The sequence below is a fragment of the Pimephales promelas genome, chromosome 16, assembly GCF_988280905.1.
Source record: "Pimephales promelas chromosome 16, fPimPro1.hap1.1, whole genome shotgun sequence".
NCBI classification, from domain to species: Eukaryota; Metazoa; Chordata; class Actinopteri; order Cypriniformes; family Leuciscidae; genus Pimephales; species Pimephales promelas.
Window position 1 is genome coordinate 23,515,088 of NC_142784.1, and position 21,434 is coordinate 23,536,521.

Sequence of the window (21,434 nt, forward strand, 5' to 3'; positions counted from 1 at the left end):
AAACAAGTCATTTTGAGTCTGATATTTAGATTCTGACCTGCATGTCCTGTTGCTCCTTGGACACCATCCTCTTGTTGTCCATTCTTTGGTTGTGTGAAGCACTGTTCTCTTCCTATGTAGGGTTGGGTTGAGAAATGTCAAGGAGGAGCAAATGAAAAATACAGATGACGTCAATTTAATTGGAGGAGAGATATGAGGAAGTAAACTGACAACAAATAAACAATACCAGATATAAAAACATTTAATTGTTGGACCACAAGAATGTATTGGGTGCTCACCCATGGTACAAGGGGAGAGGATGTGCGTTCCGCAGCATTGTAAGAGTTGGGAGATGTAACAAAAGGGTCCCCGATACACCGCGGTGACTCAAGACCCAGGTTTACCTCAGAGAGGGGGATCTGGGGTGACCCGGGAGGTCGGCCTAATAATGTGAGGGCCACATAAGAACCGGCTGTGAAGAATTAATGAATTTGGGTCAGCGGTGGTAATATGAGGTGTCCATATTTAACAAAACACATGGTTTATCCTCACATTTGATTAAATTCACCACTTCCACATGGTTTGATTGTGTCACCAAGGTCCCGTTCACCTAAAGCAGAGGAGAAAAACATTAAAAATGCATTAAACTCTAACTATAAAAACATATACGCGAGTTCTACTCCTACACTGACACAAACATGAGGTAATTTTGTGACCAGCAGGTGGCAGAACAGACAGAAATGCAGAAATGCAGTGGTGAAGAGAGAGAAGGGTGGGCAGCTCCATATAGTAACCTGGTCTCTGTAAGTGTCTCACCTTAATGATCCTGTCCCCCGTCTGAACACCTGCACGCATGGCAGCGCCATCTACCAAAAGACAGAAGATGATTGTGAAGCATTACAAATTGAAAGTATCATCTAGTGTGCTGGGTGGTTGACAGAGTGCTGCTGCCAGACTGCTAAAGGGGTTGCTATGTGGTTTGTGCTCCATTTACACTGCACTCAAATTGGTTTTTAGTGTCATTTTGCAAATGATGAAACCTCCATTTTGTGCATGCATTTACGGTCTCTTACAGACTCGTTCACTACAGCGTGAACTAAATTGTAGTGAACATTTAGAAAACTGAGCAATTATGAGTGCATTAGGACAAGAACACAGCAAAATAAAATAAAAAAATCTGTTTTTTATTTAAATCTTTTAAAAACACCAACGAGTAACAAGCACAAATAATGTTTTTTTTGTTTGTTGTTTTTTTGCCACCAAACAAAAGCTTATAGACCACATGGATAAGAACAATGCTGTGATGGATAGACTTAAAATCTTTAAAATGGCATGCATGCTGTAATTTTCACAAATCCCAACTTGAAAAAAAATGTTTAATGGAGTTTGTCTACTAACATATTTGTGGGAAAATGTTTATTCAGGTGAAAAATTGCCATGCTGTTCAACAACACTACAGTCTGTTTACAGTCTACAAATCCCATAGACTCTGAATAAGGTCTACTATGGGATTGTTTATAGTTCCTTCTACTTTATTCAATGTGTACGATGCTTTGTGTGTCCACTAATTGGCCCTGGTCAGAGCACATCAGCTCCATTTCTGACCTACAGCCAAGTCATATCAGCCTAGGGAGGGGAGAGTCTCTGTGACAGATGCCCACAGGAGCTGATGGGGCGGAGAAAGAAAGAGAAGGCGTCTTAGACAGGCGTCTTACCCTGTTTGACGAGTTGTACGAAAACAGGGTTGTCCCCACTGACGGTCAGCCCAAAGCCGTTCTCATCTTTCTGAATGATCACACATCTCTGAACCAGTCCTGAGAGGGAGGGAGGGAGGGAACAAGAGAGAAAGTTTTATAAGAAGGGAGCTACGAAACCGATTTTACTGGATTGTCAATGCCTTTTATATGTATTCACCAGGAGAGTCCTATCAAAGCATATTACAGTAACAATAACTCTAAAACCTGATCGAAAAGACAGTGCAAGTAAGTGCAGACTGTCATAAAGTACTTTAACACACACACACAAAAAAGAGAGCAGAGTTGGATGCATCAATTTCACAGTCCAATTAAAATCTAGCCAGCTTCCCAGGATAATGGAAAGATACAGGAAATGATGGAGGTGTGGAAGTGTGGTATCACGGTCATCTAATGCTGCTAGAATGAGAGATGTGCCTATAGATAGCTCATCCAATCAGATTTGAATACTAGAACAGCAGAACTCAAATCAGAGAAATGAGTATGAACTCCAACGTAAACTGTTCAAATAGGCCCAGAGAAAAACGACATCTGTCTTCAAGTTGCCTTCTCTGAAATACCTTCAATAAAAAAATGTAAAAAATTAGATATAAATATGACTTCAGCTCTACCATCTGTGTCTGCAGTAGGCTGTCGAATTCTATAGGAACAAAATGTAGTCCCTCATTTAAATACAGTTCAAAAATGCACTTGATGTCTATGGGACGACAGAAGGGTTTAAAGCAGGAATATGAAGCTTCTGTGAAGCATTTCACAAATTATTTAATCTATCTTTGAATGCGTCATGTGAAAGTTGCCGGATTTACATGGTCGTGACTTGAGTTGAAATACTGAATTTAATTTTGAAAAGTGTGATATGTGATCAATTTACATGCTAACCAATGTAAAGTTGGTTACAAGTGCATTATTGTAAACATGTTTTGGCTTGGTAAATTTGTCTTTTGGAATGCATCAGTCAGATTTAATCCCCAAAATTCATTGGAGAGGTCAACAAATAAAATAAATTAATGATATATCAAATAAATTAATTAAATATATTTAAAACATTTGAGTTAATGAAAAAAATTGCTGAATTGTTCTCCAAATACAACTTTTCTCTGATTCTATTATAATATATAGTTTCTCTTTTATAAGAATTAAATGAAACAAAACTAAATTCTGCGCAAAAGAATTAAATAATGGTTTTAATGTCAAATTGACTGTTCACTTAATTTACATAATTATATATTGTAATAATCACTACCAACCAGTTTGGTGTCAGTAAAATGTGTTAAAGAAATGAATACTTTTATTAAACAAGGATGCATTTAATTGATCAAAAGTGACATTTTTAAATGTTAAAATGTTAAAAAAAAAATCTATTCCCAAAAAAGCATTATGGTTTAAAAGGGTTAAGCAAAATAACCATTTTCAACATTGATAATAAAAATGAAATGCATATCTTGAGCAGCAAATCAGCATAAAAAGCATATAGAATGCATATTAGAATAATTTGAAAATGAAAATTCTGCTTTGCCACCATAAGAATAAATTACATTTTAAAATATTTCAATAAAAAAGGTTATTATTCACAATATTATAGATTTACTGGATATTCAATCAAATAACCTTTTAAATTATGAATACTTTTTATTTAAACAGTATTGCAAAGAAGAACACCATTTTCCCCTTTGTTCACTGTTCACTTTGTTCTTCCTAATTGTATCATTGAAACAAGCATTTTCTGTGAAGCTGCTTTGAAACAATATGCATTCAGAAAAGTGCTATACAAATAACCTTGAATGGAATTAAATGAAGTAAAAACAGTGATCAGGTCTTTAAACAGAGCATTCAGACTTTCTCTGAGCCTTTAAGAATAATGCTATCTATCTGATATTGTCCAATAATACACACACAGCCCAAAGTGGTCGACTCAGTGGAAAAGCTGAACTTGAATAAATGCTGATAACACTTGAATTTCACAGTGCGGGAGAGGAGAATCCCCCTATCAGGAGGAAAGAGAGCTAGAAACACGGCAACAGTGTGATCATCTTACCACAAGACTCAGGTCTCCTGTCAGCCACTACAAATCCACTCTTCTGCACCAGCACGTCTGAGCAACACAACATCATGATAAAACATGGGACACACACACCACAGAGGACAGAGAGAGGACTTAAAGAAAAAAAGCAATGGCACAAATACACAAAGTGTGGCTGTTTTGGAGAGGGTCATTGTCTATTGATAAGCAGTTAATTCCCCAAGGTCTTACATATTAACAAAGTGTCTCTGAAATGATTAATAAGGTGTTCAAGTATTAAAGTCCCCGGGTGTTAACCCAGAAATCAATGAGCGGCACAAAAAATGCAAATATAACCAACAGAGTTTGGGGTGAAATGCGTTTTAATGAGAGATAACATTCTCAAGTGGTTACGCAATGGCGCATATATTAAAATATATACATCATTGTACAAGAGAGCAAACTGTGGATCTGATTAGTCAGACCTACTTAAATTTCTCTCAAAAATGTAATCAGTGATATTCTTTGACACAGGATATATAAGTATTATAACAATGGTTTCCCTCTTTAAGTAAGGCTTTACAACTTTGGGCTGAAATGTATCACACAAAACAAAAGAGCCACACTTCCAAGGAATGTTGGAAAGATATTAGGGTTGGGCGATATATTCCCAGTATAATCCCCCAGTTTCACAGACAAGGCTTATAGTTCCAGACTAAAATGCATGTTTGACCTGTCTTATATTAAAATATATATTATATTATTTTAATATTATGATATATTAAAATATGTCATTGCCATTGTTTTGTCTCAAGATGCACACCAAGTAATGTTTTTTTCTAAGGCGCATTAATAAAAGCTACTTAAATACCCTAATTGATCTAAGTCCTATAAAGCTGCAGTCCATGTCTAAGGGGTGGGGTGGGGGGGGGGCATAGCGTTCATCCACGCTGTGCCGTGACGAGGGTGTTGAAGTACAACTCACGTAAAGTTGACCATTTTGAATGACTGCAATAGCAGATTTCGAACAGAGAGGGCGACAAAGAGGAAAACCGCCGGACTGCAGCTTTAATTTAAGCCCCGTCTGTGAAACCAGGCCAATATGATCTCAAATTATTTTGCCGTGAAATTATTCATGTTCCTCTGACTGGAAAAAAAATTATTCAGAACAAACAAACAATATCAGATATTGTCAAAAGATAATTCATATTTTTAGATATATCGCCCAGCCCTAGAAGACACCGTGGTTAAGTCATGCTTCAGATGAGGCAAGTCCAACACCAGAATAACATCCAAAATAAACATGCATCACCTCCTCCATTCACCACTATTCCCTCTAACTCAAATGTGAAAGTGAGACATTTATGGCAGCACAAAAAGCAATCAATAAAACTACACACGTGAAAACTGCTTCAGAATAGCTCAGAAATCTTTGAAAAGAGCCCTGAGGAAATTCTGTCATGATCTCATTCAGGCACACAAGTGACTTTCAATCGAACAGGAAAACATCTCTCATTCCAAACAATGTGAATCGTATTTTAATCGATACGATTATCACAGTGCTCTTCACCATAAACCTCACATTAATGGCCATGCATTGCACAGAGCTGCTTTTCCTTCTCTACTCTCCCCAGCAGCTGAGAGGAAAAACAGAGGCAAAACTTGAAAGAAAAACACACTGACAATATCTTTCAACTGCCAAAACCGAGGCCAGGAACATGTGCATCGTTTATGGTCAGCAAGTATGAATCATGCCGCTGTTTAAAGCCGTTCCACTGCAGTTAGTGGACAGGCACAGCCTTCCATCTGTGCTGTGTGGAGGAAACTGTTTCCATTTTAGAGTCTAAAGAGAGAACGTGTGAGAGGAGCAGTGTGCTTCGGTCCACACCACATGCTCACAAGCAGTCAGGACACTCTTTAGTAAAGCTAAAACACTACTATTCTGAACAAGTAGAAAAAGAAAGTGTGAGTGTGAAAGACAAGAACGAAAGTGCCCGTCGTTACTTACCTGTAGGGTCAAACTCGTGTGTAGGGGTACCGGGCAGCTTATCACTTTTGGGGCTTTTGTCGGGAGGGTGGTCTCTGTTGAGAATGCTACTGGTTCTGCAAACACAAACAGGAGAAGTCAATGAAACACATGAACAACCTGCAACAAAAATATAACAATACACCATTTGTAAAATAAGTGCATGCATGTCTCATATGCCACCATAAAAATCCTATGTTTAACAGTGTTATAGAGAGCCTAAGTCCCGCCCCTCCGATTCCGGCTCATGGGACCTTATTTCGGAAAAAATATGTGTGGTAGTCAATGGCGAGAGACAACTTATCTTTTTATTCCGTCTGAACTGTGCCCTGAATTACTCATATGATGTTTGTCAATTTAAAAGATCATTCTGAAAGTCAAAAACGTCGCAGTTTGTCATAAAACAGAAAAGTAACATTCAGTTTTATGTGAAAATCGCTCATTGAACTACATCTCCCGGGAAGCGAAACAACGAGCAAGATCCTCTGCTCCGTGTGTGTGCAGTCTGGTACAAAACACACAGGCATGACGGCGTAACGTTACGATTATAACGTAAGACTATAGAAACAATGACAGAAATTAGCCTCAGTAAAGTCTTCATTCATTGAGAGAAAATGTGCGCCTTTGGGGTTTGTAGTCTTTATAATTACGTATTTTCACAGTCTTATACCTCAACAGTTTTACATCAAACTGCAACTTTCTTTACTTTAAAATGTATCTTTTAAATTGACAAACATCATATGTGTAATTCAGGGCACAATTCGAAAGAGATCAGAATATTTGTTGTCTCTCGCCATTGACTACAATACAATATTTTTCCGAAATAAGGTCCCATGGTGGTCGACCAGAAGGGCTCTCTCTCTCCTATCTCTCTCTCTCTCTCTCTCTCTCTCTCTCTCTCTCTCTCTCTCTCTCTCTCTCTCTATATATATATATATATATATCAGCAACAACATGAAAGAACTCATATCGTCAGCCATTTATTCAGACCAGTTTTAAGTGCATTGACTGATGGCACTGTGTATTGTGTAGTGTTGAGTAGTTGCATCTTGCTGTGTGCTTTTTGCTTTGTTAACTTCCAGCTAGGACAACAGATGTCGCCCACCGTGCTTATATAGCCTTATTCATTAAACACATTAATTAAGAGGCTCTGCATGAGTCCTGCTGGTTCTTTATCAGAAGAGCAAGTGGAAAAGCCTGCGTACAGCAGTATGAATCAGGTCTAAAAGTAGCCTCGGCAGTAAGGTGAGGTGAGGTGGGGCGAGTGTGTTTAACAGTGCTCTGCTTCCCGCTCACAGGCTGTGTGAGAAACCTTTGTTCTATAGGCCAGCCAGTGATGGGACACACTGCTGAAGAAGCCCTTTGTAGGCCTGTCTTACTGCGTCTAACTGAGAGCCACTGTACCAACAGACTGTTGCCGTTTCCTTCACCTGGGCTCACACGCTTGACCCGTGGACCCTGCAGACCACCAAAGTGACTGAAAACAATGTGCTCAATGCATTTTGAATGATGGAGGGTCAGCTAAACATCACATTTGTCTGTCAGCCTGACAGCACATCGATTTTCAAACTCATTCTACGGGTCATCCAAACGGCCGGTTAATTACAGGATGGTATCAGAGAGAGTTTAATCTAAACCCTAAAAGTGAAGTGGAAGACATCTGCAATGTTGCTCTGAACACTGGGGATAATAGTATGAATGCTTAACTAACTTTTCTAAGATTGCTTTAGAGGTCAGCTAACTGTGAAATTAACACTGCAGCAGAGTAATGGAAAGGACTCGCTGAGATTAGCCCACCCTTTATGAGGACGGTAGATTACACAAGGCAATTTGTCACCGCTGGTAAGCCAAATAAGTCTAATGAGAGAACAGCCGCCAATCACTGACTTTTCAATTTAAACTCAATTAATAAAATTATTATTAACATTGAATGCCAGCACAGGCAACATAAGCAATCCTGTTCCCTTTCCCCATGGGGGCCATAATTTCCCCTAACGGTCATGTGAAAAAAAAAAAAAAAAAAAAAAAAAAAAAAAGTCAAATAAAAATATCCACTGTTTCACAACGCAAAACCCATCTTAAATGTAACATGAGAGCTAATAACCACTAAAAATTACAAGTTTAAATTACCAGTCAACATTAGAATGACTGAAACCCAAATCAGAAAGACTGAACAGTTCTTCCTAAAAACTGAAAATTGATCATTTTTTTCTCACTCTCATGTTGTTCCAAACCTCCATTCCCTTCATCCAGGATTTGTGCATTAGGCTGACACTTTTTATATGCAATGTGTTGTTCATTTGTTCTTTTCAAACTAACTTTTCACATATAAATTTACAGATTTTAATAGTTCTAAGCAATGCGTTTTATGAGCTATCCTTTCATGGATAAATAGAATAAGTTAATATTACAAAACTGTTTCTTTGCATTTGTTTTGGATTTATTGTCAGTACTGGCTTACAGTGCAGATGGGTAGGGTACTTTCCACTGTGTGTGTGTGTGTTTGTGCGTGAGTGAACATGTTCATTCGCCACATCCAAAAAACATTTTTGACCCTGGAAAAACCATGATACAGGGCCTTTAGAACAACATGAATGCGAGTAAGAGACAATTTTCATTTTCAGGTGAATTATCCATATGAAAACAGTCAAAACAATTGTATAGTTCTTAAGTCTTTGAGCAGGGGCAATGGTGTAGCACACTGTTCATAGTTGTATCAGAGCTCTCTGTAGCAACACAGGATCCTTTTGAGAGCAGTTTGAGGGAACTGAATGGGCCATTTATGAAAATGCCTGTGAAACGTTCCATGGTCTGCTCAGCTAAAAGCCTCCCGCCAAAGAGGAGGAATGGAAAAGTATATCCAAACAACCAAAGCGGCCAATAATCGTACCTTTTACATGTTATTCTCTCCATGATGCATCATGAATGCTGATGGTACACATAAGAATACTGCCATTTGTGTATTTGTGCTTAAGACCACATCTGTTACAGCAATGCTTGTGCATAAAAGTTAACACTTGTATTTTTCAATCTGTCTCCAACTGTCTAGCCTCTATAGAGTCAAGCGAAGTTGTAATGCAGGAGTCACCGCAGTGATGCAAAGGAGGCCATCTTCCACCTGGAGAAGGGGGTGGAGCAGAGTTTGAAGGGTAAAGGAAGTACAAGATTGACAGGGGAAGAACGGTGGGTTCTCTGCTCAAATGAGGTTTTGTATAATAATGGAAAAACGATCCACATGAAGCCTGAAAGGTCTGGATGAGGGACCCCCAATTACTCGACTCTGACAGACGTGTTTGTCAGAAACCACTTAAAGGAATAATGGTCTATGTCGTGATTGTCGTCCCTTCTTTTCTGCACTTTTTTGCATGCATGTGGTGGGTAAGAAGATAGAGAGAGAGCTGGAGGGTGATATTATTGCTGGATAGAGCACTGGCAGTGTGAGAGAGAAAACAGTGACTGTGTAGAAGAAAAAGCACATGCTGTCTTTATCCAGCGCTATATCTAGAGGACCTCTGTGCTCCAACTCATGACATCACCCCCATGAATATGACTGCACTCCTCCAAATGGTCATGTATGGACAGACAGAGGCAATCTTGAGTCAAGACACACCACAGGACTAGGACTCACAATATAGTCTGGTAATAAAGACATGTTTTATGATGGTTAGATATGAAATAAAATACATTAAAATTAAAATAGACAGAATGATTTCATTTATCACAGAAGATCTTGATTTGGAACTTAAATACACATTGTAGTGCATTTGAATTGCTAATTCACAAAATTTTTATCTTATTCTTTATACTTTTTAACTATAATTAAATTGGTCACAAAAGCAAAGTCATCTGGATCACAAAAAATATATTACATTTTTTAAAATCATGACGCTCCAACAATTCTTCAGAATTCATATCTGTCATGAAGTTATTATGGCAGTTTAATTTGATCATAGGTTATTTAATTAATTAACAAGCCAACAAATTAATTCTTATAACTTTAAAAAAAAAGTTTAAATATTTCTAATAATTTAAATGTAATAAAACAATGACTATAAAAATATGTTGCTTAAACCTAAATATCTCTGTTACGGGTTAAAAAAAAAAAAAAAAAACACTGGGTTGACTGACCCAGCAGTTTCTCTCTCTCTCTCTCTGCTCCCAGCTCCACTTCCTTCCTCATCATCCGTGCCACTGCTCATATAGTTCATTTGAATATATTGTAACTGTTTAGAACAAATCGATTGACCATTAAATTAAACATACCATAACATAACCATAACCCAGTATAAATCAATATCAATTACGACAAATAAATTGTAACATGTCAGTTTTGTTGTGCAAGATTTGTATCATGTGCAGAACTTAAAGTGACAGATCTTAAAGTGACCGTCTGTTATTAATGTTAATCAAGGAACAAAGAAAAACGAGAAAAGAGAGCTGCTCTTGATTAAAGAACTTTTGTAGCTTTAATACAGATTCATCTATATTTAATTTATAATTTATGCAGTGCAGACTAAACTTATTCAATTACTGAAAAGGCAGAGGTTAAATATGACATTTATCATGGATTTTTTAAGTTTAGTTAAAAAGTTATTATCTTTTTAAGCCTAATACATTATTTAAAAAAATGTATGGCTTTCAATTACACTAATGTTGAATGGCTATAATAAATATTTTAAAAAATGTATTTAATTGAGACATCAGTATCTAGAATCAGTGATACTGACCATTCATAAAAAGATGCCATTAAACAAATATTTCAATTAAATATCCAATCTTTATGTTGTTTGTTTCTACATTAATTTGGAGATCAACTTGGAAATCCTTACATTATAAAATATGAATAAATAAATAAACACACACACATAGACATGCTGTCAAATATATATATATATAAAACTGGAAGATTCCTTGAACTGATTCGTGTTATAAGAAAGTCTGCGCAATAAATAAAATCACATGGATAAACATAGTAAATGTACACTATAGCCTTTCACTTCTCCTTAAAATACCAAATGGGGAACTTGCCTTAACTATAAAGCACAAAACTATAAGAGACAAAACCACCCACTCCATGGCGAAGAGGTCTCATTTGCAGATCTGTCAAATTTTGGCAGCTGGAGTCAGTAGAAATAAGTGAAGCGGAAGCAAACAGAAAAATAAACATTGCAGATGTCTCTTCACAGAATAACAAAAAAGTCATTTAACAAATACAGGCAACATCTACGGCCATAATGAACAACCAAATCCGGGAAGCATCTAAGCAAATAAAGAGGACAAATGCTTTGTGGATGGATAGAGTCTTTATGGCCCTAAAAGCGCACCAACTGGCTCTATCAGGAGCCCACATTTGCTCCAAACATCAGCTGTTAAAACCCATTAAACAGTGATGACTGAGTAATGACATGATCAAACAAGAGCAGAGTGAGTAAGTGTGTGCTTGAGAGCATGCACACACACACACACACAGATACAGGCAGGGTAATAATGGGAAGTGAGAGCAAAAGTGAAAAGAAATTAAATGAATAGGTAAGTGAATGTGGAAGTGTCATTTGGGGTAATGTCAGACGACATGGGTCGAGTTGGGTCTCTGAAATGACCGGCCCCTCCCCCAGGTGACATCACAATGAGGAACGGGGGAGCTGAGCTGCAGCGGCCTGGGGAGATTTTCCTTTTCTGCTCCAATAAACTCAATCACCCGTCCTGACAGGGCTGGAGGATGTGCATTTCTTCACGCTAGATTGTCCGTTTAAATTCTTTGATATTGCAGGAGGAGGTGGGAAAGCAGAGAGTAAGCCAAGTTCACAAAACACTCAGTTGCCACCAAGGTCAAGAGGACAAGCTGACGCCGAAAGCCAGTCAGAACTCATAACGATCCATACCTCCCAAAACAAAAGATAACAATCGACACAGCTCCTACTTTGTCAAAAACGAAAGACTGACAGCCTGCTAATTAGAAGCTGCTAAAGAGGCTTCAAGCTCATATACTTAGAGTTTCATGCAGCCAAGTTGGCAGCATTTATGCCAAGCACCCCAAACAAGACACTGCAGATCCCATTAATTAAGATTAATTATGCCAAGCATCTGACTACATATCCAAAATAGATTTATTATATATTAGAAATGCTCAATTTTAGTAGCAAACCCAGAGTCTGTTAGTGGGGCAACAGTGATTTAATGTGTTTTGCTCATGAAGAAGCAGTACGGACATAAAAACAGAAATATATAAATAATAACCAAAGTAAATAAAATAAGTATTTTTTTTTTTAATTAATTCATTTTGAAAATGGTCTTTGCTCCAGGCAGGGTTATGAAAACGTTACCACTAAATAAATACATAAAAATAGTTTAGAACAGTCCTTGCTACAGGCAACCTGTATCGCTCAATATAAAATAAAAATAAACAAGATAAAATATTTTCACATTGAGGGTGAGTAAATTTTCATTTCTGGCTGGACAATCCATTTAATTTGAATTAAGCCTGTATTTTCCTTTAATAATCCTGAATGTCTGAAAAGAAAATTCATATTTCAGTGCATCAGAGCCATGTTAATCCTGCAGCCAACTGTCATGCCATCTCACAGCAGTGGAGCACACAGGATTAATCTCGGCCCAGTGTGCCCGCCTTTCCACGCTGCCCCAGAAACTACAGAAGATTTAAGCATCCACACAGTATGAGGGAGAAAAGGACAGGCGAATAAATCATATCCAATCGCTTTCTGCAGAGAGGCAGTCATCTCTCTCTCCCCACACTTTTCAGTCACAGCTTAATGCACTGGAGAAAATACAGCACAGCAGTCTGGTCTCCACTTGGCACAGAAGGCCAGAGATTGCATAAGCCAAGACTGCAAAGGGAAAAGGAATACATCAGACTTAACAATATGGCATAGGGAATAGAGATTATTAGATGTTCATTTTGAAAATGGTTATGTTGAAAATAACATGTGAGCAGCCACAAATCTCTTCTTGCATTGTGTAGACTTGCAGTTTTACTACATTTTGGAATCGGCAAGCGTTCATACGCATCAACATGAACATCACACTGCAACCCCCCGGTCAATGTCTCTCCCCTTCTCAGCAGCCAGGGGGCTTTTGGCTGCAGCGCCACATTTCCCATTCACAGTCGTATAGGGGAATCTATGTTTAAACAAACCCTGTGAAAGAGCTCTCCAAACTCGGCTGCCATTTGCTGTACTGCTCAGGAAAACGAATTTTACTAACTCTGTATTGACATCTGTTAAGGTAACAAAAACACTATATAGGCTCCCTTTCCTGGAACATCTCAAGCATGTTGTACTGTAAAATGCATCCATCTGATTGGCAGGCCATTTCACATCTTTCAGGAGTAAGGGTATATATTTTAATTACAAGTTCATATCAATCTGTCAGGAGACAAAGATTGTTTACCAGTAATCAGAATTGATTTGGCAAAGTTTACCCATCATTGAATCTTTAAAAGATATTCGATAATTTGAAACCATAACCAAGGTAGCATATTTGCTCGTTTCTTTCAAGTATCTCTATGCCAACAATGGAAGATCATGTGATGACTTTTTTTTTTTTTTTTTTTTTTGCAAATTGGACTATTATTGTGATAGCATTCATGTCAGTGGCACATAATGAAACATTACAAAGAAAAAATATCTTTGGTGGTTTGATGTCAGTCTGACAGCCACATCCTGTCTATGTTAGCCCTTCCTAAAATACTGTGGCCATGGCAACTATATACTATATAATCAGTGTAAAATAAAGAAAAAAGATTATTATAAGACAATGTGTTTGCAAAAAACAGAGAGAGAGGCTTTTATTTCATTATAGTAAAGACATAAAAATTAAAGAAATGTGTACTTTATTTAACATTGATTCAAAGCATTATTACAGTTAAATAAATCTCAAGTGAAACATTCGTTACAGGCAATTTTGCTTATAAACCCAACCCAAAAAATGCTAGACAAGGTGGTGCTGTAGAAACACACACAAACAACATAAACAATATATATTTAACTATAACATATAACTATAAATATAAATGAAGCCGAAATGTTATTATGAAGAATTAAAATAGATGTTAGCACATTTGTTTTCACTGTTAGATTAATCACAAGTAATCCAATGCTTAATCTAACCATGTTTAACAAATGTCAAGTTACCATGTTAACTGACAGTCCTAAAAAATACTTTGAATAAAAAAAAATCTATTGGTTTTTTTTTTGCAGATCCTCTATTCTCCAGACCCCAAATTCAAAACCCTTGGTTTAAATAGTCAGTTCTTGGTCAGAATAAGATGCAATGTGCCCCTGACTTTATGTCGACTGTTCAAAGTACTGCATTTACGACAAAAGGTTAGCAAAAAGCTCCAAAAAAGTGTCCACTCAATAATTGTGTGCAAACTATCTGCCCAAAGTGACAAAATATTTGCTTCGTTTTATGACATTTGAACCTTGTGGGTTGCAAAGTGGGTTTCGGCACATGATATCACTATCAAAGCAGTTATGCTAATTCAACATCAGGCTATTTCTGTCATCATTCACATCACAACCAAATGTGGTTTTAAGCTAAAAAAAAACCCCACCTGACTTAAACTTCAAAGGTGTTGACTGTAATTGGGTGTTGAAAACAAATGAAAAAACACCATACCTGAACCTTAGGGATAACTTGCCCATACTTATTAATAATTACTTTAATGGCCATGTGAAAAACATTTCTTGCCAGTTGACGCAATATATGTTACTCTCAAAGGGACTCATTTTGTAACACAAAATGTGCATTCATGGCAATCTTCATGGCATGCCATGAGACTATGATTTCTGAAGTACTTCTATTCATACATTTTCAGTTGATTTCACAGTGCGGTCTGGGCTTCACGACTGTCAACTGAGATTTTCTGCCAGAGAAACCAGAATATCTATCCCGCAGAGACTAGCCTTCCTCCCAACTATGACTTTCCATTGGGCAAAACTGGTATACTTGTCCAAATCCGACTTCAAGTACTCAAACATCTTTGTCAATCTGCAAACTTCAGGATTTCCATGCAATCCATCAAGACTAAAAGAAAACAATTTCCTCAGTCATTTCAGCTCAGAAGGGTGTAAGACAAGGCAGCATAGCCAAAATCACAATGAGCACTTTGACAAGACAGATGACTCACCTGCAGCTAAGCTTATGTGCTCATATTTACGTCTGACAACGGAGTAACTAGGTGTGTTTCTGAGACTTTCAGCTGCTTCACCCAAGGTAAAGGTGAGTATAGGTGTGGCCCCGTGTTGTAGTGAAAGGCCCATTTGTCTGGAGCTGGAGGGGGCAGGGGAGAACAGAGGGGAAAGGGGGAAGATCGGGGGTGTCAGACATTGTTGTGACTCAGCAGGGGCTGGTGATCTTTACTGAGACAGATCTGGTGCAGAAAGAGCACCGGAGAGGAGGAGGAGTTGCTGTTGTGTGCATGCCAAAGTGACAGCAGGGTGTGAGGCCGGCCCACTCCACTCTTCATTTACACTCCAGTGAGAGCGTCTGTCAGCCACTCGGGTCACAAGAATGAGCACACAACAATATTGTGCTCAAAACATAAGCAAAGTGCTTCATAAAACCTGACCGTGAATCAATGTATTGGAGAATACAGAAAGAACTGGGCGTGTGTCAGGGAGAACACAAACCTTGTGTTGACACTATGATCTAAATCTGAGTGGGCCAACCGGTTCTGTGCTTAGAAATAATGGACTGAAAATCTGAGATTTAAGTGAGCCCTGTAATGTCTATATACATGTATATACATACCCACACACACACAAACTTATAACAATCACAAAATTCCCAATTTTCAGATGTACTATCGAGAATATCTTCCCTGACCACGTCAGACTTCGTACTTCCATTCAATTTCAGTTCGCTTCTGTACTCTGTATTCTGAGGCCCCGTCCACACTACACTGTAAAAATGAATATGCTTTATCTAATCAATAGAATTGTGGCAACAGATTACAAGCAAAATTATTAATTAAATTTAACAAATTAGAATTCAGTAAAAATAAAATTATTCCTTAAAAGTTAACCATTTAAAATGAGTAAAGATAACACCAAAAAATGTAACAAAAATACCTCACTAACAGACAGACGTCAAAGATTAATTAAGAACTCTTTATTTTATATTGCCAACATTGAAGAAACCTGATGTTAACAAGTAAAATCACTGAAGGAGAAAAACGTCATTTTAAAACAAACCTAAAACAAACACCGATCACCATAAGTGACTTCAATTTATGTTTTTTGGTTGTTGTAAGTTTTACTCATTTTAAATGGTTAACTTTTAAGGAATTAATTTGATTAATTATTACTCAAATCTAATTTGTAGAATTTAATTAATAATATTAGATTTTTTGATTAGATAAAGCATATTCATTTTTATAGTGTACTGCGTTTTCGTTTAAAAACGGAGAATTAAAACGAACACGATCTCCATCCACACCAGCGTTTTATCTGTGTATTCGAATTGATCTCCATCCACATTAAAACGACTGAAAATGCAGATCACGTGACCATTCACCAACACTGGGCATGCACGTGCTGGTGTAAACAGTGGCTGACGAATCAGGGAAGGACACGTCACGACTGATGACACCCAATCATAGAGCTGAGCGTCATAAACATTCAACTCACACATCAGTTGTGGAAAAACGGAAGCTCAAGCATGTTCACTTGTGCAAAAACCAATGAGGTCTTGCACATCAAGCAGGTTTAGTTGAGCTTTTGTTTATGTTTGCTGATCAATGTTTAAATGTGAATAAAAGCCTAAATTAAAAAGTCAAAAGTTGCTTTCAAACACTCCTGTGTGTATCAGTGTAAGCGCTCTTTCAAAGATTTCTATTTACAACTTATTTTTGAAGCGTTGATCATTAGCAAATCACAGACATATTTATTGTTAAAAATAAGAAGTTAATCCACTAAACAACGCTCGTTTTTAGTGCTGTTCAGTACTACACTACACAGCAAAGTTTCAGGATTTGCAACTGTATTTAACTGCATGGTAACTGCAATGATTGACAATGATATAAAATAGCAACAGACGAGACAAAACAATCTGATATTGTGTGCCAAAATAGATTTAGGTGTATTAAAAAGTGTATTAAGTCTTACAGTGTAAATGCAAACTAATAGACCAACCAATTGTTCTTTGTAATGTGTACAGGTATGTGTTTTTCTGTCCAATTTAGTTCTGAAGAGGTCTGTGCTCAATTAGTCTGATTGGTTCCTCTTACTCTAAAAAGAACCACCCCAATTGAGAGGTTAATTAGGAAATTGAACAGCATGTTCATAGTTGCATGCAGCCAGCGAGCACAGTACAACTGAAAACTGGGCTGATTGTTTATTGTCCAAAGATAATTTTGCAATGCCCAAGTCTTTCTTTCACTCCATGAAAAAAAAAAAAAAAAAAAAAAAAAAATCACAGCTCTACAGCTAGTCATAACAAACATAACAACATGCAGTTAATTTCAGAATGTATTAATGATGGTACAGTTTAAAATATTAGAGTGTTAAAATATCATTAGTGAAGCAATGCATCACAGCTCAGCAGCACGGCTATTTAAAGCAACTTGGATATTAAGCTACTCTCTGCTTATCATTGATGAACAGGAAACACGTTTCAATGATAATCTCTGAGTGTGAAAAAGAGGAACAAAACTTATTCGGTCACAAAATTTCAGCAGTGTTTAATACAGTGGCTGGGGACTGTAAAATGTACAACAAATATATATATATATATATATATATATATATATATATATATTTTTTTTTTTTTTTTTTTTTTCTAAAAATGTAATCAACCTGTTTTAATAATATATACATTATCATTCCCATCTAATATCATATAATATGAAATATCTAATTTTTATCCATTATAAAATGTTGTCAAGATTGCCATTCAATTGGTTTATTTGTTTTACATTAAACAAAAACTTAAAGGGCATGTACCTTAAATGTCTTATAAGGCTTTACTATGACAAGCTGATTTACAATAAACTGCTGCTTCAATTCTAAATGCTGTACGAGACAATGTAAATAAAACAATCGGTTCACAGACTTCAGTTGTTAACCAATCTGCTTACAGGATATCCTGTTATGGCTTACATGTCATTCTGGAGTGTATGGGTGAAAGCGAATGATGTCAAGACACAAAGAAACAACAAATGACTTTGAACTGGGACAACCTCAGGACTAAAACACAACAGCACCAAACTGAAGGTAACAAAAGATGCATAGACCACTAGGATGTTTGCAAACAGCTATGACATGGTTTGTGGGCGGAGCCTACCTGGTGGCAGAAAGTGACAAAAATAACAAAAATATATTTTAAAAAAATCTCAATTCTGATTAGAGAAATCAGAATCATGAGATATAAACTCAATATTCTGACTTTTTTTCTCAGAATTGTGATATAACCTTGCAACTGAAAGTTATAGTGAGAATTGCAAGAGAATTTTTTTTTAGAGGTTTAAATATTATTTCATAACATAGCTGTAGGGCTACCATTTTATGAACTGCAACCATAATTGTCAACGTTTGACGATGGTATTCTGTAAAAATGGTGAACAAGAGGATTTTTCCTCTTATTCCGTGGAACTCAACTGTTTCCCGCCAATTACCGCTGTTTTTCTGCCACCACATGATGTCTGCTTCCAAATGGTCTACTAGCAACACACCATTGTGCTGTACAATAAATCACCTGCCGTGATAACAGATGAGAGGAAAACCAATCAACTTCAATCCTGATATTTGCACTCTACTAGATGGAAAGGTATATCAACTAAACCACATAAGCGAGCCTCTCCCTCAGAGTTAACTTCTATCACTCATGTTTCAATCCCTGTAACACTGAAAGCACATCTGTCATCATGGAGATGACCAGACAGACAACCAGTCTGCTGTTCCACAGTGACGTCAGTGGCAAAGACTTGCGAGAGCTGCTCGAATGGCCAAGTTTACCATTAGAAAACACTCTCTGACTGACTTTTTTCAGCCAGCATGAGGGAATAGTATGGGAGTACTGGATAAATAGAGGTTATTGATACATTTATTGAACTTTCCCATGGCTTGGTTTCCACTAAACACTTATATAAAACAAGTCTGAATATAATCAATAGCAAATAACAGTATGATGAAGTTAGACAAGATTTCTCCCTTGATTTGTGTAATGGTCTAAAACGCAATCATAAAGTTAGTGCATAACACTTTGAACCAGTTGTGAGTTTAACAATGGTTTTCTCTTGAACTTCTTGTCTATATGAAATCATCAACCCTGCCAACTGAAAATGTTTCAGGCTTACTGTTGAATGGCCATTTGGTCTATAAAATGGGATCAAAGACAGTTTGGATCAAATTTGAGATATAAATTTCAAAATAAGCTGTAAGCAAAAACATGATGGGATTAAACCAAACATAACCATGTCATTGGTTGATGGACAATTCAAGATGACAGCATAGCGAACACAAGCATACGAACATTCAAAGCCAACAATGACAGAACAATCAGCAATAAAAGGTAGTACTAAAAAGTACCTGAAGACGAGTACTTGAAAATAACATGCACAAAAAACAGCAGTTCAGGTCTTTAATTATTATTTAAAAAAAAATTTAAATAAGGATGAAATAAAATTAAATATTAGATAAACTATTGTTGATAAAAATTTGAAATGTTGCCTTTGCAACTAACTGAAATAAAATAAGTTAGCAAAAAAGTAATCCTTAAGTAACATAAGTCTCATTAGCTCATTCTCATTGTCTCTCTGACCTGCTCATTCTCGATCAATATTAGAATAACATACTGTTCATATTCTAACATTTCATCATGTTGAGGTAACGTTATATAACATTGATTTGTTTAATGTACATTTGCACACCTGTCTAATAAAGTACATGCAAGTGCAGCGTCCCTCCCTGTCATGACAAGTGAAGCTCTGTCAAGTCCAGCTCTGTCAAGTCCATGTTAGTCGCTTGTCATGGTGGAACGAAACAACAACAGTATGCCGCTAGACATTATGCACCACGCAGTTGTCCACATCTGCCGCCATGGTTACTATGGCAGTATAAGCAGAAACCAAGGATAACGTGGATATTACGTCACGCTGACCTCAGTGAACAGAAACGGGCACTTTTTAGTTTTGTGAATTACTCTGAATTTACAAATTCTTGGAAACATTTAGGATAATGGAAGTGGTTTTTGATACAAAATTCTTACATTTTGTCCCTTTCTGTATATGGTAGGATCTAACCTGAAGCAAGTTTGTCCACATGACACAAACATAACTGAAACATACCTGTCAGTGACTGTGGACCGTGTGTCACTCATTGGGCTTTTGTTTTTAGCTGTTATTCGTCCTATATCCTATAGTCATTTTCAGATGCATCAGGAGAAGCATCGGTTTCTGATGTTGCATGAGGCTGTTGCATCCGTATACTGTTGTGCTGACCAGGAGGTTCTCTAATTAGAAAAAACAGAAAATGTATTAGAAAATATTCCATGTAGTTCACCAAAACAACAATTCAATCCAAATGATTCCAGGCAATAACATTTTAACCCACCCAAATGAAATGTCCATACACTTATATGACATTAGAGATTACATAAAATCGTGTAATACGTTTTGAAAATTTTTAAAGCAACAAAACAACAGCGCAAAAAAGTCCTTATGCATGATACTTTGCAACACCAAATAACTCAACTTATTTGGTAGCTCAGTAACTCAAATAACATTTGGTTCATCCAGAGGTGGTGCTGTTTACAAATAAACACCAAAACGGGTTATAAAAACAACATTAACTCGAACGTTACATCTAATATACTAGAAATGAATATAAATAAAACACACAAAACATGTTCTATATATGTACAAACCATGTTATCTTGTTAGGTTTAAAGGTAACGTTTGGCTATGGCAAGTTGGGAAGCATCATTTATCCAAAAAGAACTCTCGAAATTGGTGATTTTACGTTATTGTAAGTTACAGCTGTAAATTTACCTTCGTATTCGGCAGCAGCTCCCAGGTGAAGTCGAAACACTTCATACAGCTCGAAGTTGCACTCCTTTGGAAATTAAAACACTTTTGAGTGTCCAAATGATGAACGTGAGTGTGTGTACGTCTGTCCACAGCCAACACAACAGCAGTTTGATACTCGTACTGCAAAACGAGACTGCAGACAAGGCCTTTGCTATGCTAAAGCTAACAGCAGCCTAATAACGTACACTCCAAAACGCGCTATTTTCCCAACAACAATAACAAACCGCCGGGGGCATCCACACCGATCCCACAGTCATCCAGACACGGAAAAATGCACGCGCTTATACACGTGTCACTCGCGGAGAGTTTCTATGGAGCGGCGAGGAAATCACTTCAGCATAAAAATAAACAAAACCACTCGATAAAGTTCGCATGGGCATCCCCGCATGCTTTTAGAACTGATACCGAGCTCGTATGAAAGCAATAGTCCACGTAAAAAAATCAATTAGAGGTTGTAGGTTCCGAACCAGCAAACTGAGGAAAGTTGAGATGTGCTACTGCCGTGTCTCCTGCGGGGCTGTGCCTCAAACCTCAGTGAGAGTGAGCCTGCCCTGCACGGGGAGCATTTCCGATTCAACCGAGCTCACGCACGCTCACTCTGCTGAGCTGAGTCGGAACGTACACTAAAAT

General features: G+C 37.2%; 1 protein-coding gene across 4 annotated transcripts in view; it reads right to left on the reverse strand.

The window, feature by feature from the left end:
* arhgef12a (Rho guanine nucleotide exchange factor 12a) overlaps nucleotides 1-21,434 on the reverse strand; it is a 45,224-nt gene extending 23,790 nt beyond the window's left edge. Inside the window, exons 1-9 of one of the 4 annotated variants that reach the window (XM_039670821.2) lie at nucleotides 20,766-21,434; nucleotides 20,064-20,227; nucleotides 5,741-5,835; nucleotides 3,769-3,825; nucleotides 1,695-1,793; nucleotides 796-845; nucleotides 532-589; nucleotides 279-451; nucleotides 38-112 (exon numbers count right to left, since the gene is read on the reverse strand). In XM_039670821.2, the coding sequence (XP_039526755.2) occupies nucleotides 38-112; nucleotides 279-451; nucleotides 532-589; nucleotides 796-845; nucleotides 1,695-1,793; nucleotides 3,769-3,825; nucleotides 5,741-5,835; nucleotides 20,064-20,095 (639 nt within the window). In that variant the 5' untranslated portion in view covers nucleotides 20,096-20,227; nucleotides 20,766-21,434. The remainder of the gene's footprint in view (nucleotides 1-37; nucleotides 113-278; nucleotides 452-531; nucleotides 590-795; nucleotides 846-1,694; nucleotides 1,794-3,768; nucleotides 3,826-5,740; nucleotides 5,836-20,063; nucleotides 20,228-20,765) is intronic. The other 3 variants (XM_039670820.2, XM_039670822.2, XM_039670823.2) reach the window with 3 other exon arrangements.